At 55.4% G+C, this 15,559-nt stretch overlaps 8 protein-coding genes across 11 annotated transcripts; 5 read left to right on the top strand and 3 right to left on the bottom strand.

Annotated features, from left to right (window-relative positions):
* Positions 1-23: 23 nt before the first annotated feature.
* On the top strand, positions 24-3,234 carry H310_09431 (hypothetical protein). Its single transcript, XM_008875499.1, has 5 exons — positions 24-773; positions 895-1,075; positions 1,134-1,364; positions 1,440-2,156; positions 2,420-3,234. Exons 1-5 carry the CDS (start codon positions 32-34, stop codon positions 3,195-3,197), a joined length of 2,649 nt encoding a protein of 882 aa, XP_008873721.1. The 5' UTR covers positions 24-31; the 3' UTR covers positions 3,198-3,234.
* A 759-nt stretch (positions 3,235-3,993) lies between these two features.
* H310_09432 (hypothetical protein) lies at positions 3,994-5,680 on the top strand. Of its 3 annotated transcripts, none has more exons than XM_008875501.1 (8): positions 3,994-4,085; positions 4,147-4,331; positions 4,391-4,418; positions 4,478-4,548; positions 4,597-4,698; positions 4,745-4,775; positions 4,820-4,890; positions 4,936-5,680. In XM_008875501.1, exons 2-8 carry the CDS (start codon positions 4,188-4,190, stop codon positions 5,293-5,295), a joined length of 807 nt encoding a protein of 268 aa, XP_008873723.1. In that variant the 5' UTR covers positions 3,994-4,085; positions 4,147-4,187; the 3' UTR covers positions 5,296-5,680. The 3 variants fall into 3 exon arrangements, with proteins under 3 accessions (XP_008873723.1, XP_008873724.1, XP_008873722.1); XM_008875502.1 differs by having other exon boundaries at positions 4,490-4,548; XM_008875500.1 differs by lacking the exons at positions 3,994-4,085; positions 4,147-4,331 and having other exon boundaries at positions 4,351-4,418.
* Positions 5,319-6,764, bottom strand: H310_09433 (hypothetical protein; the record flags this gene model as incomplete). The annotated part of the gene is made up of 5 exons (XM_008875503.1): positions 5,319-5,546; positions 5,598-5,669; positions 5,726-6,124; positions 6,176-6,251; positions 6,325-6,764. 5 exons carry the CDS (start codon positions 6,762-6,764, stop codon positions 5,319-5,321), a joined length of 1,215 nt encoding a protein of 404 aa, XP_008873725.1.
* A 257-nt stretch (positions 6,765-7,021) lies between these two features.
* H310_09434 (luminal-binding protein 5) lies at positions 7,022-9,194 on the bottom strand. The gene has a single exon (XM_008875504.1). The coding sequence runs from the start codon at positions 9,119-9,121 to the stop codon at positions 7,145-7,147; it is 1,977 nt and encodes a 658-aa protein (XP_008873726.1). The 5' UTR covers positions 9,122-9,194; the 3' UTR covers positions 7,022-7,144.
* Positions 9,195-9,850: 656 nt separating this feature from the next.
* H310_09435 (hypothetical protein) lies at positions 9,851-11,280 on the top strand. The gene is made up of 6 exons (XM_008875505.1): positions 9,851-9,909; positions 9,974-10,267; positions 10,323-10,655; positions 10,717-10,850; positions 10,906-11,140; positions 11,199-11,280. Exons 1-6 carry the CDS (start codon positions 9,880-9,882, stop codon positions 11,211-11,213), a joined length of 1,041 nt encoding a protein of 346 aa, XP_008873727.1. The 5' UTR covers positions 9,851-9,879; the 3' UTR covers positions 11,214-11,280.
* A 43-nt stretch (positions 11,281-11,323) lies between these two features.
* On the bottom strand, positions 11,324-13,609 carry H310_09436. 2 transcript variants are annotated; one of them, XM_008875506.1, is made up of 8 exons: positions 13,304-13,609; positions 13,164-13,226; positions 13,040-13,120; positions 12,783-12,968; positions 12,324-12,722; positions 12,062-12,276; positions 11,885-12,015; positions 11,324-11,826 (listed from the first exon to the last, which is right to left on the bottom strand). In XM_008875506.1, the coding sequence occupies exons 1-8, from the start codon at positions 13,565-13,567 to the stop codon at positions 11,432-11,434; spliced, it is 1,734 nt and encodes a 577-aa protein (XP_008873728.1). In that variant the 5' UTR covers positions 13,568-13,609; the 3' UTR covers positions 11,324-11,431. The 2 variants fall into 2 exon arrangements, with proteins under 2 accessions (XP_008873728.1, XP_008873729.1); XM_008875507.1 differs by having other exon boundaries at positions 12,062-12,722.
* Positions 13,610-14,313: 704 nt separating this feature from the next.
* Positions 14,314-14,885, top strand: H310_09437 (hypothetical protein). Its single transcript, XM_008875508.1, has 2 exons — positions 14,314-14,538; positions 14,594-14,885. Exons 1-2 carry the CDS (start codon positions 14,344-14,346, stop codon positions 14,657-14,659), a joined length of 261 nt encoding a protein of 86 aa, XP_008873730.1. The 5' UTR covers positions 14,314-14,343; the 3' UTR covers positions 14,660-14,885.
* A 36-nt stretch (positions 14,886-14,921) lies between these two features.
* On the top strand, positions 14,922-15,546 carry H310_09438 (hypothetical protein; the record flags this gene model as incomplete). Its single annotated transcript, XM_008875509.1, has 3 exons — positions 14,922-15,132; positions 15,186-15,247; positions 15,301-15,546. The coding sequence occupies 3 exons, from the start codon at positions 14,922-14,924 to the stop codon at positions 15,544-15,546; spliced, it is 519 nt and encodes a 172-aa protein (XP_008873731.1).
* Between the last annotated feature and the right edge of the window lie 13 nt (positions 15,547-15,559).

A 15,559-nucleotide genomic window follows, 5' to 3' on the forward strand; every position in this document is an offset into this window, starting at 1 on the left:
ACCACTCAATCGCGCTCAAAAGTACTACACGATGCTTCGGCACGCTGTCCGCCGCGCGTCGCAGGAGGTTGTTCGGCGGCCGACGGCACTGGCTGCTGTGCATGGAGCAACTTCAAGGAGCGTCGATTCGCTTGTGCTGCAACGTGCGTACACCCCACTGCGTCGTATGCCTGCATGGCTCCATCGCAACGGGATTGGCGTGCGTGGATTTGCGTCCCACCACACACCTGACGAGCAAGTCGAGAGGCTGTCGTTTTCAGAGGTGAGGAAGCTTGGGTCGACAAACAAGGACGAATTGATGAACAGTCGAGGGAATCCTGCGTTCTTTACCTTGGTGAAAAGCCTCAAGTCCACGTGGCGGGACTTTTACGCGCACAATCCGTCCCCGACCGCGATCGAGCTCAAAACGTTCTTCAACGCCGGCCGCGCGTTGGACATGGACACGGTGCTCGTGGAAACGGTCATGGCGATGCATAAGATGTACCCCAAGGAAATCAAGGCCCGACACTTTATGGAGTCGCGTGTGTCGTTCTTGCGCCTTCGCAAGTTCAACGAGATGCTCGCCATCTACGACGCCGAGAAGATCGCGCATCCCCATCCACAGCCCATTTTTTACATCTGGGCGCTCACGGCGTCGATTGAGCAAAACAACTTGGGCAAGGTCAAGGCCCTGTTGGCCGAGATGAAGCACGAAGGCTATATGGTGCCCAACGAGACAGTGTCCCGGCTGCTTTTCAACTTGGCGAAGAAAGGCGACAAAGCGACCATCTTGGGTACGTTTGTCGGATCTCCATCTCTCCCTTCGTCGCACTGGGTTGTTGTCAACGATGCGTCCGTCGTGCTGCACGGCAATCCCGGCCGTCGGTTGCGATGTACCTCATCTCGATCCTGTAGAAATCCTTTCCGATCTCGATCCGAATGTGGGCATCTGGACCATCCCGGCCCTCAATCGCACGCTTGTATCCCTTGGAATGGTTGGACTGCCTCAAGAAGCGTTCAAGTTTTATGGGGAATCCTCCATGGACTTGGTCGCGTCGACATTCAAAACTGTCCTCGAAATTGCTGTCCGAAACGAGTGCGTCGTCCCATATGAATGGTCTAGAGACCACCAGTAACGACTGACGTGGCGACAGGTGCAAAAAGGAAGCGGCCGACATCTTGCACAACCGCAAGCTTTTCGACCTGACTCTCGATACACCCGAGTACAACATCATCCTGGAAGCACTCATCCTTCTCGACCGGACCGACGAAATGCCGACAATCGTGGCTGAAATGAACGCAGCAGGAGTCCCCACCAACGCCAAGTCCAACCACCTCCTCTCGACGAAGGCGCTGGAACGTGTGTATTTGCACAGCCGACACCAGTACGTCGCCGCCCGTTCTCATGGTTTTCCACGCATTCAACAGGCCCTCATTCGTCGCTTGGTGTGCGTGAGTAGACCCAAATCCAAGCTGGACGGCGACCTGCGCCGATATCTCGACAAGAAGCAGTGGGAGAATGCCGCCCGCGCCGCCGACGCCATCCTGGCCGAGAACTCAACTCCCCGAACGATTCCCCAAGTGCTGGAGGCGTTCTTGGCCACGAATCAAGTGGCCAAGATCGACGCGGTGGTGGCGTCGATGCAAACGGCCAAGTGGCCGATGCCCCCGCTTAGCGCGATCATGCTGCTGCTCAAGCAGTACACCCGCCGCGAGGTGAATCCGATCGACGGGAAGGCGCAACTTGTCGACGTCCACCGTGCATTTGAAGTGTACAAGGCGGCCAAGGTTCAAAACATAACGATTTTCCAGCCCAAGATGCTGTACCCCGTCGTGCTCCAGCTCGGCGAGTGGGAAGCGGCCGTCGACTTGTTCCAGGGAAGTTTGCGCGTCGACGCCGACAACTCGGCGCACGTCCCAATCCGCACGACCAAGGGCATGCGCATGGAAGCGTTCCATGACGTGGTCCGGGTGTGCGCAAAAATGCGCCAGTACAAAGCCATGATCGATGTAGTCGACATGATGACGTCGCACGGCCACGATGTGTCCCCGACGGTCTTCAAGTCGATGTGGTTTGACCCGGTGCGGTATTCGTTCTATGGCCTTGACAGCGTCAACGAAAAGAGTCGAAGCGATTTGATGGCTCGGTTCGCGTCGGCCATCGTCACATGCCTGAGGTACGCATTCCCCTGGTGGGAACCCGTCTCTGCACACCCACCGCCCTTTGCGCTCGTCGTCTCCACGAGCGCTGGTGACATGGCGCTTTGCCGGTTGTCCAACGTGTGGTATTTACGTTCTGTGTGGTGGTATTCGTGTCACAGCTCTGTACGCCTGACGTGTGCGGCGTTCGCCGTGTTGTGCCGTTGTGTGGACAGGAGGCGCAGCCATCCCGGGCGCCGTGGTGCCATGGGATCGTCCAATTTCGTCACGATTGTTCTAGGATGATTCGATCCCGTCAGCCGGCGTTCCAACCCGACTACACCATGGTGGATTCGCTGGCGAACGTGCTGTTTTACGGCAAACAGCGTGGAGCATTGCTCGAGATATACCGCCAAGCGCGCAGTGACCCAAGGAAGTTCCCGCTGCCAGAGTTGACGTACCAAAAGTTGCTGCAAGTGAGCGCCGTGAATAGCCACAACTTGGCCGAAACGAAGGAGCTGTACGATGAAGCGATCGCGAATTACCCCAACGGTAAGAAGTCCCATGGCTCGTTCGAGGGGTCGCTCGTGCGGGCGACGGCCCAAGCTGGTCACCTGGACGAGATGCTGACGTTGCTGCGCCTGCACCCGTTGGGCGGATCCTTCCGCAATGCGCTGGAGGTGCTGTTCACCCAAGGTCAATTCGACCAGGCCAAGGAAGTGCTCGATATGATGCTCGACGCCGGATTCGCCCCCAACTCGAAGGTCATGCTCAAGGCCATGTCGGCGCTGGCTAGTCACTCCCGCGACAGTCGGGCTCCGGACCTCACCATGACCTTTCTCGACGCGTTCGAATCCAGCATTGTCGTGAACGGCCAGATCCAGACAAAGGCGGCGGCGACGAGCTACAACACTCAGCGAAACGTTTCGGTCAGCATGCGCGACATCCGATTCATCTACTCGCTCGCCGTCCGCACGTTGGAGGAGGCGGGCGACGTCGACGCCAAGAATACGCTCGTCGCGCGCATGGACGCCCTCGGGATTCAACCCGTAGCAGTTGACGCCAAGCTGAAAGGATAGAACGAGTACAATAGATGCACATCAAGTTGGAGCTGGATTTGTTCATGGCTTGCCGTGACGAAGCGCTCGGAAGTGCACTGCGGCAAGTCTTCGCTTCGACTGGTGTCGGCATCATCTCTTCGTACGCTGTATTACCCTTCGAAAGGCTTCGATGTAGCAGTCGCCGTTTGGAGGCCCCACGACGAGTTTCCCGCATGCAAGGTCGACCGAACTACTCGTGGTAACCTAGCCTAGCATGGCGCGTGCCACGCCTGTAGTTATGCAAACGTGGTCCATCCAAGGCCGTGCGTCTCGATTCGGTGCCGAGCGCTCGTTCACCAAGTGCTGGCTTCTCGGCCCATCGCGACTTTCCACTCCACTGCTACACAAAACCTAGTTTGCAACGTCGACTCGGGGCCTCCACATTTGGTCGACGACATCGTCTCGAGATGTTTGCTCTATGGTTGTGTCTCATTACATTATGGCCGCAATGCAGCTAGCACGAGATTGGGAATATAGAGCGCATCGATCAACGGTTCCACGGCACGGGGCCATGGATCGACATTGAGACTTTGATATTCAACTGTCCTCGTCGCTTGTCCCTCAAGCAGGTTCTAGACAGAATCGGGGCGAGTACTGAGGTGACATCGAACGCCACCACTGTGCAGATGGCGCTCAGACGTCCAGTTGGAGAATGACCAGCCCCGACGATCCACCGCTGGCGGCGACCACCCGATCGTTGGTTGGCCCTCGGCCGTTTGGTATCCGGGCGAACTCTCCAGAATGGCGCGTCATCCGGATAACTGCACAACGTAACGTTCATCGGCGGTTACTCGACGTGTGCTGGCTACGGCGCCGCTACCGTCGGCAAGGACCAGCTGCGCAGCACATCTCCCTAGGCTTTGAACGGTGCAGAACATATCATCTACCATGGAGGATGTTCCATAGACGTCAGTCCCGACATGTTTAGCACACCAAGACCATCACGTGAAACGGACCATCGCGCATGGAATGGGGTGCATCGACTCCAAATTCAAGTACGAAGAGCGGCAGGCGAACGCGATCGCGGCATTTGTGCATCATGCGATCGATGGCAAAGTCGACGAACTGGCCAAAGCGATCAAGAAGGACCGAAAAAAGGTCGTCGGCATCGACGTACGTCGCCATCGATCGATTGCGAGGCCCATGCTGAAAAAGGACTCCTTGTGTCGCAGCGATTTGGCATGACCGCTTTGCACTGGGGTACGTCGAGATGATGCATGCACGTGATGCGCAGCGTGAGTGACACACAACCTGTGAAGCGTGCTACGTAGGCCAATTGCAGTCGGTCATCGCCCTCTGCGAAGCAGGTGCTGTCCCGACCCAAGTTGACGTACGCAGCACACCTTCAACCGCTCTAAATAACGCATGCTTCGCCTAGAACAACCAGCGCAACGCTCTACACCACGCCTGCCGCAAAGGTCGACTCAACGTTGTCGACCACCTCACAAGCCTTTGCGGCATGAACGTCAATTGCCAAAGCGTAAGCTGACACGCCTGCAGGGGTTTGCTTTTCTAATGGGCATTAGGGGAATGGCGACACTCCATTGCACAAAGCAGGTGTGCCAAGCAGCCATAATCGTCTTGTTTTAATGTGGGGACAGTGCTGGCGCCGAGTGTACCCGTGGCCCTTCTCTTGCTCAAGTACGGCGCTGACAAGCACTTGCCCAACACAGTACGACGTGCTTTTTGTGATCTGCTAGCTCACACAAGTTCCCAGTACGGTCGAACGCCGGCATCCGAAGTGCAAACTCGCCTGGGCAAAGGCAACGGAGCGGCGACGATTCCCGAGGAAGCGGAGCCCGACCTCGACCAAGTGTTCACTCTGGCAGGGGGGACTCTCCCGTGGGAGGACACCGCGGTTGTGCCGTTTGACCAGACGCTGCCACAAAACACCACGACGACTCTCGCGTCGCCCCGCGTCGCTGCCAGCGACGAGACCCCCCTGACGAGCTTGACAGGCTACGACCTGCTCGACGCCATTTTCAGCCTGCATGACCTCGTACTAACCCGTGACCAAGGGGCAACCGTCCAGTTCCAACAGCTCGTGGCCACACACTGTTTCGTTGCGTTATCATGACCATCAGTTGCAGCCACTCGTGTTCATACAAATCGGACGCGGCCATCGAATGGTTCACGAGAGACGTGGCGCAGGGAGAGTTGCTTGAGTTGCGCCTCCATGACCTGCATGTTGTGCTCGTACGCGTCGCCCCGATTGAAGTACCAGTCGATGAACCGCAAACTCAACTGAACATGCGCATCGCACCGAGTGACCCATTCGTCCAACTTGTCGACGACGGCTTTCGTGGCCGCCGTGACCGCGAGGGGTGTCTAGGGGCATACCACGGATTAGCTCACTCGTTACGAGGCCGAGTGGACAACCTTCGTCTGAACCAGCGCTTCCATTTCACGACGCTGCGCATCCCAGTCGGTCCTGCTCACCTTACCATCCAACTACACACAGCGTTGCACCAGTTTATAGCATGCAGGTCAGGAGAATCTATATCTACCTCGTCGCGAAGGCTCTGAAAGTTGCGTTCGCCCGTCTGGGTGAGCTGGCGCAAGGACGATCGAGTGGACGCGGCAAAATCAGCGTGCGCCTGACGGATCGTCTGCAGTTTGTTGTGGCAAAGGGAGATGTTTTCCTTGCAGGCTTGGACTGCCGCCTCGATCGTGGCTTGTCCCGCCGTGGTTTCAGCACGTAGCGCTCCCACGTCTCGGTGTTGCTGGGACACAAGTTGGCGAAGGTGCGCGGTCTCTGTGGACACGTGCTGATCGTGCTGCCGGCATTTGGCGTTGGATGCAGCGAGTTTCTCGTGGAGTTGCTGCAATGAGTGCTCGATTTCGGAGCAGCGAGGGATGAACGCATGCATGGTGGTCGCGACTGCGTCCATGCGCGTCGCTTCAGTCTACGACACCAAGTTCATCAACCCAGCATCATGGAAATGCAGTATAGAGACTTTGTCCATTTTCGAGTCGATTTGGGCTTCGACGGTCGCGAGTTTTGTATGCAATTCATCTTGGTCCATGTGCAGCCTGTATGGTGATGCCCATGTTTAGGACTCGTGAGGTTACATTTTTGCGGCATGATTGAGCGAAGAGTTGATACCGTGAAATCAGCTCCAAGGTGACGCAGTCTTTGCGAAGGGTGTCCAATGCGCTCGATAGCTTGGTCTCTACACGTCGACAAGCATCTTCGACGACGGCGGCATCTATCTTGCGCTGCAATTTTTCTCGCATGCTTACGATTTCCTTGTAGTTTGCAGCAACGATCGAGCCTAGAGTCGCGTTCCTGACGTTGGGTAGTTTAATGGCAGCTTCTAAAGCGTCGATACGAGGCATCAGCGTCGCTTGGGTGATGGTCACGTTGTCGTTCCAAGCGCTTTGAACCGAGTTCTGGAGCACCAATGCCGCCACAGACGCCTTGAGTTGACCAATCTCGTTTGCTTGAGCCTCTAGCGTATCCATAAGACACTTGAACGTGCTTTCAGCAGCGCGCATGTCCACGAGGTCTGCTAGAGACCTGCGCTGCATCAGCCGTTCTTGCATGCTGTCCTGGTTATGAAAGAAGATTGCAATCTTGCGAAGACTCCTTATTGGTCATACAACCCATGATTTTAGCAAATCACATGCCTGATACGAGGTAACTCCTAAATTTTTATCAAATCCACGATGGTGAAGAAATAATTCTCAATTCGTGGAATTATTGTCCAAGGAATTCCACGAGACTGTCAACTACATCGCGAATTGTATACAATCCCCGTACAGTCCATCGAAATCCCTCGACCACGAATATACTTTCACAATCCTTTTTCATACTTTTATCAAGTCATGACGTGGCACAATTTCAGCTTGTCGATCGATCGAATTAATAGATTGAAAAATATTGATTACAAAAGGTGCAAACAAAGAAAAACGAGGCCAATGGCTTACAATTCGTCATGATCTTCATCGTCATCGTCGTCGCCGCCCGCGGCGCCGGCACCGCCGGTGGATTGGTACACCTTGGCCATGATGGGGTTTGCGATCTTTTCAATGGCCTTTTGCTGAGCGTCAAAGTCTTCCTTGTCAGCTTCTTGGTTTTCGTCCAACCAGTCCATGGCTTCTTGGACCGCCTTCAACAACGTGTCCTTGTCGGCTTCTTCAATCTTGTCGGCCAACTTGTCTTCGACATTGTTCTTCAAGTTGTAGAGGTAGCCTTCCAACGAGTTGCGACCGTCAATGCGGTCCTTGATCTTCTTGTCTTCTTCCGCGTTTTCTTCCGCTTCTTGCACCATGCGGTCAATTTCTTCTTGCGACAAGCGACCCTTTTCGGCCGTGATCGTAATCTTCTCGGCCTTGCCCGTGCCCTTGTCTTCTGCAGACACTTGCAAGATACCGTTGGCGTCGACTTCAAACGTGACTTCGATTTGGGGCACACCACGAGGAGCAGGGGGAATGCCGGTCAATTCAAACTTGCCGAGAATGTGGTTGTCTTTGGTCATGGCACGTTCACCTTCAAACACTTGGATCGACACAGCGGGTTGGTTGTCCTGGTAGGTCGAGAAGGTTTGCGACTTCTTGGTGGGGACGACCGTGTTGCGGTTGATAATCTTGGTCATGACACCACCGACAGTTTCAATGCCCAACGACAAGGGCGCCACATCCAACAACAAGATTTCGTTCAGGTTGGAGTCGTTTTCGCCACCCAAGATACCGCCTTGCACGGCGGCACCGTACGCGACAGCTTCATCAGGGTTGATGCCGCGCGAAGGTTCCTTGCCGTTAAAGAAGTCCTTGATCAGTTGTTGGATCTTTGGGATACGAGTCGAACCACCCACAAGCACAATTTCGTCGACTTCGCTCTTCTTCAACCCAGCATCCTTCATTACCTTTTCCACGGGGGTCAACGTCTTTTTGAACAAGTCATTGTTCAGTTCTTCAAAACGAGCTCGGGTCAGCGTTTCGTCGAAATCTTCGCCGTCCAAGAGAGATTCAATTTCGAGACGGGCTTGGGGCTGGGTCGACAAAGCGCGCTTGACACGTTCGGCTTCACGGCGGAGCTTTTGCAACGCGCGCTTGTCGCTGGAAATGTCGATCTTCTTTTGCTTTTGCCACTTCTTGATGAAAAATTGCATAATGCGCTGATCGAAGTCTTCACCGCCCAAGTGCGTGTCACCGTTGGTCGACAACACCTCAAACACACCACCATCGATGGTCAACAAGGTGACATCGAAGGTACCGCCACCCAAATCGAACACCAACACGTTCTTTTCACCCTTGGCCTTCTTGTCAATACCGTACGCAATCGCGGCAGCCGTCGGTTCGTTGATAATACGTTGCACGGTCAAACCAGCAATGGTACCAGCATCCTTGGTAGCTTGACGCTGAGCATCGTTGAAGTACGCAGGCACAGTCACAACAGCGTCGTGCACTTCCTTGCCGAGGTAGTTTTCGGCAATAGTCTTCATCTTGGTCAAGATCATGGCGGACACTTCTTCAGGAGAGAATTGCTTGGCCTCGCCCTTGATCTTGACTTCAATAAAAGGACGTCCGTCCTTGTTGACGATGTGGAAAGGCAGCAACTTCTTGTCGGCTTGAACCGACTTGTCGTTGTAGCTGCGGCCGATCAAACGCTTCACGTCGAACAATGTGTTTTCGGGGTTGATCGTGGCCTGGTTCTTGGCACCGTCCCCAATCAAACGTTCGTCGTTCGAGTCCCACGCGACATACGACGGCGTGATACGGTTACCCTGGTCGTTCGCAATGATTTCCACCTTGCCGTTGGCGTAGTGCCCGACGCACGAGTACGTCGTGCCGAGATCGATACCGATCACAGGCCCCTTCGGTTCTTGAGCCATCGCAGAGCTCATGAGGCACGCCGCCGCGAGTCCCGCAGCGTACGCGAACGTCTTGATCAAGTTCATCTTTCCTTCAGTTGGCAAATTCGAAACTGGCTGCTGTGTGCATGGAAATCTGCGGTGGCTACGTGGCTCGGTGGGTTTGTATGGAAAACACACACTGTCAAAATTTATCGTCTCCCCAACCTTGGTGCCACGTCAGCATTTTTTTATCCAATATGGAAGTGTATGCATTGTCACAGGTAAGTATCCGTTGAATTTGTATGCAACCCGCGTTTCACGGATCCAGTGGTACACGTGTCGTGCGGGGGGAAATTATCAATTGTGACAGGTTCACCACGTGGCCTTCGCGCGGCGGGAGGTGGAACGTTCGAGAGAAAAGGCCAACGACAAAACGAAAGATATCGCACGGACACGTGGCACAGCGCCGAGCTTCGTATGCCGCTCCTTTTGGCTTGTTACATGCGTGTGGAAAGGCTTGTGGTTCTTATGGTGGCCGTGAAGCGCAGGCGTAAGCACATGCACGAGTCACCTTGGAGGAAGCATGAAACGATTCATCCCAGACGGGTTCGGCGACGATTTGCTGACACGCCACAGGGGGAGACAAGGCGTGGTACCGTGTGTACGTTGACATGAGACGTACAGGCGCGCGTACTCCCGACCGACCCCGGCGCGATGACCCGTCTCCGTCGGTGGCGTCGTCGTCGGTGCTGCCGCCTTGCGCACTGTGAGTGGTTTTCTTTGATTGGTTTATATTCGGCCAATCAGGTTGGACTCTATAAATAGCATTGGCTCGTGCTTTTTCACGGTGGAATCCAAGCACGATGGCGCAGCCGAGCGGCGACGACGCCCAGGTAGAGCGCAACGCCATGTGCGTGTGAGTGGGACATTGTTCATCTGTCCGTGTTCTCTTGCTAGTTCTGCGACGACTTGAGGTTTGCGATTGCCCAGCTTGAACCCGACGCGTTGGAAGGCAAGAGCACGCAAGAAATCCAGTGCCTGGCCGATGTGTATTCGATCTTTGGTTACGGTGCAGACGACATTGTGGATAAACGCGACCAGATCGTCATGTTCACGAAGATCCGCACGGAAATGATGGGCGTGTTGCGTCAAATGACGACGAAAGGCCGGTATGCCCCCGCGATCGTACTACGAGACCGACTCCGGCTCATCCGACGTGAATTCATCCAACTCCAGCAGACCTACGAAAAGGTACTCCTTGCAGCATTCTTGAGTCATTTAATGCTGTCCCAACATCGTGTACTAGCGGCGACAAGACGAAGAAGGCGACCACTTTCTCGACGCGATTACGCTCGTTCGCGCGCAACACGACTCTAAGTGGGTTCAAAGGCACGTCGACGTCGACACAAATTGCGACTGGCGCCGCGAAGACTTGGCCAAATCCCATGCGATTCAAACGAGGCAGCTGGAAGACTACCTCGACCGCATTCACGAACCAATGGTCAAGTTTTCAAAGACCCTTCTCGACCTCAAAACGTCCGAGCGCAACCTGTCCAAGCTGCAACTGTACGAACAGGCCAAGAGCGTGTACGCACGCGCCGATGCGATCGAAAAACTCGAGCGCGCCAAGAACGCACAGGTGCCACCATCCATCAAGCCGCACCTGTTGTGGTGTTTTACTGACGGACGGTCGAATGTAGGAGTTTCAACGGTTCAAGCAAAAACAGCGAGAAGACTTGCGGATCAAACAGCACGCAGAACGAAAGCAACTCGAGGAGGCGCTGACGGACAAGCAGTACGCAACGCTGCGGGCCAAGGAATGGGACACAAAGAGGTGCGTGGTTCAGGATCGTCTTCCCAAGAAGACAGAGAAGATCATGTATGGCCAGGGAATCACAACGAGTGAAGAATCTGAAGCGAGACATGCATCACGCCCATGCCCTGGACCAACACAAGCCACCAGAGTTTACGACACACCCGCTTGTCGCTCCACGCGAACATATAAAGCAGACGTCGAGCACATTCGGTGGCCAGCATTTCCTTGGCCGTGTGCGTGGCGAGCGGCTCCAAGTGCAGAGCCTTTGTGCACTACATGATGCAGAGGATTCGGTCCCGTCCGACGCAGTGCGTGCTTTGTATCGATGGAGTGCTCTGTACTAAAGCAGCGTTCGTTTTTGTGTAGGTCGTGTATTCTTGATCGAGACAACATCCTGCTGGGAATTGCAATGCTCGAAACTTTCAAATGACAATCCGCTCTACCGTGACGATTTGTGACCACATTGTATCGGATGGCCCACGTCTTGGGGTCAGGCAGGATGGAATACTCGTTTCATTCCGGGTATCATCGAGGTATCGATCGCCTCAGGGACACTGATGGGCTCGACGGCGTTTCTAAAGAAGGCGGAGAGTGTACAGCTATTGATTTGACTGTGCGGGAACGTCGTCATGTTGGCTATCATCGTCGCTCTCGTCATCGCTCTCGTCGTCGTCATCACCGTCGTCGTCCCCACGGAGAAAACGTGGTTTCGGCATGCTCTCGTCAACGTCGTCGCTGTCGTTGTCTTGCAAAATTCGATTCTTGAAGGCTTCTTTGGCCCTCGCCAGGGCCTCTCGTTTGTCTTTGTTGGCTTCCCGTAGCGCTTGCTTTCTCGCACGCTCTGCATCCACGATACGTTGCGCCTCCTTGACATGGAATTTTTCTTGCAGATCGTCGGCGCGGAAATCGTCCCGCACGCGCATGAGCCGCCGCATAAACACTTCTTCGTTGTCGTCGATCCCAAGCCAGTGCATCTTGGCCTCCATGGCAGCCTCTGGAATCAGACTCAGACCCCAATCCATGGCGAATCAGACTCAGACGGGTGTACGAACCTCCCAACAGGCACGGCTGCCACTGGTCCTTGGCGTACACGTGCACCTTGCCGTTGTCCATTTCGATTTCGATTTGCCCTTGGCCATATATTCGATTCATGCGAAAGGTTCCCTTGTACTTGTAACCCAACCTACAACCCCAATGAACGATGCTAGTCTATAAAATCCATTGCGTACGGGCTCGATTCAACGCCAAGGCCATGCCGCTGGTTTTTGTAAAACTCGCCGTCGTAGACCGCCCCCGACGGCAGCTGGAGCCGACCCTTGCCTTCACGCATCCCGTTTTTCCACTCTCCAACGAATTCAACCCCACTTGTAGTCGACCACGTGCCTTGGCCATGGTACTTGCCATCTTTCCATTGCCCGACGTATTTCGTTCCGTTCGGGTACTCCTACAATGCGTGAATCGAAAGGGTCCAAGATTCACTCCAGTACGCACAGCGGTGCCCATGCCGCACTGCACGCTGTCCTTCCACGCGCCAGTGTATTTGCCGCCATCCGCGAACTCGTAGACCCCCACTGGTCCTCGCATGTGGCCATCCTTCCACCGTCCGTTGTATGCATGGTACAAGTGCTTTCCGTGGCTCTCGACTTTGCCAGGCACGGCGGGGGCCAACCCAGGCGGCGCTGCTGCGACTTTGACGGGGGCAATTGGAATAGCTTTTGCGGTTGGGTCGTCCAAGTCGTGTTTGTCTGCGATGTCTGCCAACGGTGTATCATCGTCGATGCTGCCGTCGTTGCGAATCAACGGGTGGATCGAACTCGATCGGTCCGTGAAGCGGAGCCTCGGGGGTGGAAAGGAAGCAGTGCGGAACGCTCGCTGGAGCAATGACTGGTTCTACACAACTGCCCGTCTTGACACATGTGTAGGAGGTGGCCCCCCAAGACTTCGATGCACCTGTTCTCGAGGGCCCAGTTGGAGGGACTCGACGCGCTTTGCAAACGCCTCAAGATTCTGAATAGCCGCCTCGGTGTCGCTGAGACGCACGACTTGCGCTAGATATGCCGCTTCAAATCGATCAAACAGCTTTTGCCCGTATTTGTTGAGCACGAGCTGGTTCGACTTGAGGAACCACGGCGCAAACTACACAACGATCGGCGATGGTCATCCAACGTAGCCACACAAAAGAGCACGGCACGCGATGGCCTACGCACACGAGCGTGACGCTCCGGTAGTCCAACTCGACGCAGCATGCTGTGGTAGTACACACATCGTGGGTCTTCGTCTTTGTATTTCTAATCGGGAGGCCGGTCAAGCCAGAAGCAAGGAGGAGCGTACTCGAATCCATTGGGGAAGATTCTTGCGCTCTTTCCGCAACAGCGCGTTCACGTCCTTCATGAGCTACGCACACTCGGGCATCAAATACTGCGGTCCACGCACGTTCCAGGCAAACAAGATGCAAGTAGTAGTTGGTTCACCTTTGTGAGCTCTTCCTTTTGCAATTGGGCGGCGGCTTTGGCCTGGATCACGTGCGGGTTGTACATTCCTTCGCGCTTCTTCGTCCGGCGCTCCCGGTCCGCGCGAGCCTTCGCGCGTGCCCTACTGGCAGCCCCCATCCCTTGCCGCAACGCCTTCAACTGATCCGATGCACCCGCGCGGGTTTGCTTTGACCAGTCCCTCAACTCCATCTTGGCCATGTCTGCCAGGAGTGCCAAGTCGCCGCCGTCCGACGGCGCCTCCATTCGGCTGCTCTTCCTTATTGTGTAACTGCGACGACACGTCGCAACGGTTTCTGAAAAGTAATTCGAAGTGCCCTCGGGAGAGAGGCAAGGCGTCATGGCACGGAACTTGCCGCAGCCAAATGACCCGACCGAATTGCACGACGGGTTGCGGTGAATAGTTTGTCTGGTCGACATGGAGATGCGTTTGTTCGCGTGGCAGAATGGCGCACCCTCCGCTCTTTGGCTGCATCTTTCGACCTCGTTGTTGATTCTGGCAGCGAATGCCATCGGGTCTAGCCCATGGCGAAGTCGTCGCCTGTGAATGGCGCGCCGTTTCAAAAGGTCCATGCATTGAAGGCTGCTCCACAAGAACTACACTGTCGTGACCAGCGTCGATGGGAATATTCAGAGGATGTGAAGGGCTAAAACTTTTGCATGCTAGTTGCTGTGGGGTACATGCAATCCTACGGTTCCTGCGGCCGCGCTGGTCCTTTCAAACGGGCGCACACATGCACTATTATGCTTGGAGTCTCTCAGTGGTTTGAAAACAGTTTTCCACACAGAACGTTGCATATAAGCCCCGTTCAGAATTAGCATGGTTGTGACATCATCGAGATCCGCTGTCCCTCGTTCTAAGCCCTGTCCACGGGCGACGAGCGCCGCACTGGCCTTCCTGCGGCCAACTCGCCAGAAACCAAAGTGGCGTCGACGTGATCGCTCCAGTCGCTCCGCTGGCCGTGGTGGCCATTCAAACAGTTCCCGAGTGTACTGGATCGTACGTACATTAAATACAACACATGTACGTAAGTTATCCGGACTCGACAGTATCCGTCGCATTCGACGGCGAGATGTCGGCGCGGGACCGGCAAGTGGCGCAGGAACTGGCCCAAGCATGCCGTGAGACAGCGGCGCAAGCGATCGCGGCCACGACAGCATCTGGCCAGGCCAGTGTTATCTACCACAATCGTGGCAAGTTTGGAAGCAGAAAGGAGGTATACTTACATCCCATGCCGTGAGCAATCTAAGTGACTGAATGGAGCTGGTCAGGCATTCAATGCCAAGATCGCGGCTGCCAAGGCCAAACGTGAAGCCAAGGAAACAAGTGGAACATGATCCGTGTGGATCATGTCGGGGCATGAAGGATAACGATATCTTGTACATTGACTCGTCTACTTTCCGTCGCATCAAATCCAGGCATCGAACGAGGCGCGCAGGCTTGTCACCACCGACGCCATGATGATGTGCTCCAAGACAGGGCATTGCACTGCTTGCCAATATGAGGAAACCGTACACAGTTGGGTCTTCCTGTCTATTTTGGTACCCTCGGTCGGCTTGCGACCCATCGCATTCCTGTTTCGACCGTCCCAGATTGTGGATGCGTCCGTGGCCCGCTCTCTTTGTCAGTTCGTTGGCCATGTCCGTGTACTCGGCGAACTTTGAGTTTCACAGCCGATGCATGCACCCGATCGATATCTACGACAACGCGGTCACGTGCACATTGCAGCCCCATGCGACGGGGTGTGGGGTGACCGCCCTAGCCCCGTGGAGTGGAATGTTTCGCCATGGCCGAGCCGAGCAGGCTACACGTAAGCCCGTCCTCCGTCTTCGCCAACATCCTCACTCGCTTCGTGGGCCGCAGTCGCCGAGTTCTCCGTGGCAGGGGGCAAGGTCTGGTACGACATCAGCACCGTGCCGCCTGGAGTACGTGCACCTCCCACCACCTTCTGGAATCGTCATGATCTTTCTCCATGCAGTCGGGAACATGCACAAGCCTCGTCGAGTGCATGCGCATGACGTCCAAAGTCGGATTCAATGTGCCCATGAGCATCTTTCCCAAAGGCCCGGCCCGCAACGACCCTCGGTACAACTGCGCGTACGTCGTGTGCTACGCGAACGGGTGCCGTGACGCATATCAGTACCCGTCGGACGACACCAAGACCAAGAGCTGCCCAGACACGTCGGATTTCGTCGTGACGTTCTGCCCCGACTTGCCGCCGTAAGCGACAAGCTCTC

The sequence above is a fragment of the Aphanomyces invadans genome, assembly GCF_000520115.1.
Source record: "Aphanomyces invadans strain NJM9701 unplaced genomic scaffold supercont1.21, whole genome shotgun sequence".
NCBI classification, from domain to species: domain Eukaryota; phylum Oomycota; class Saprolegniomycetes; order Saprolegniales; family Verrucalvaceae; genus Aphanomyces; species Aphanomyces invadans.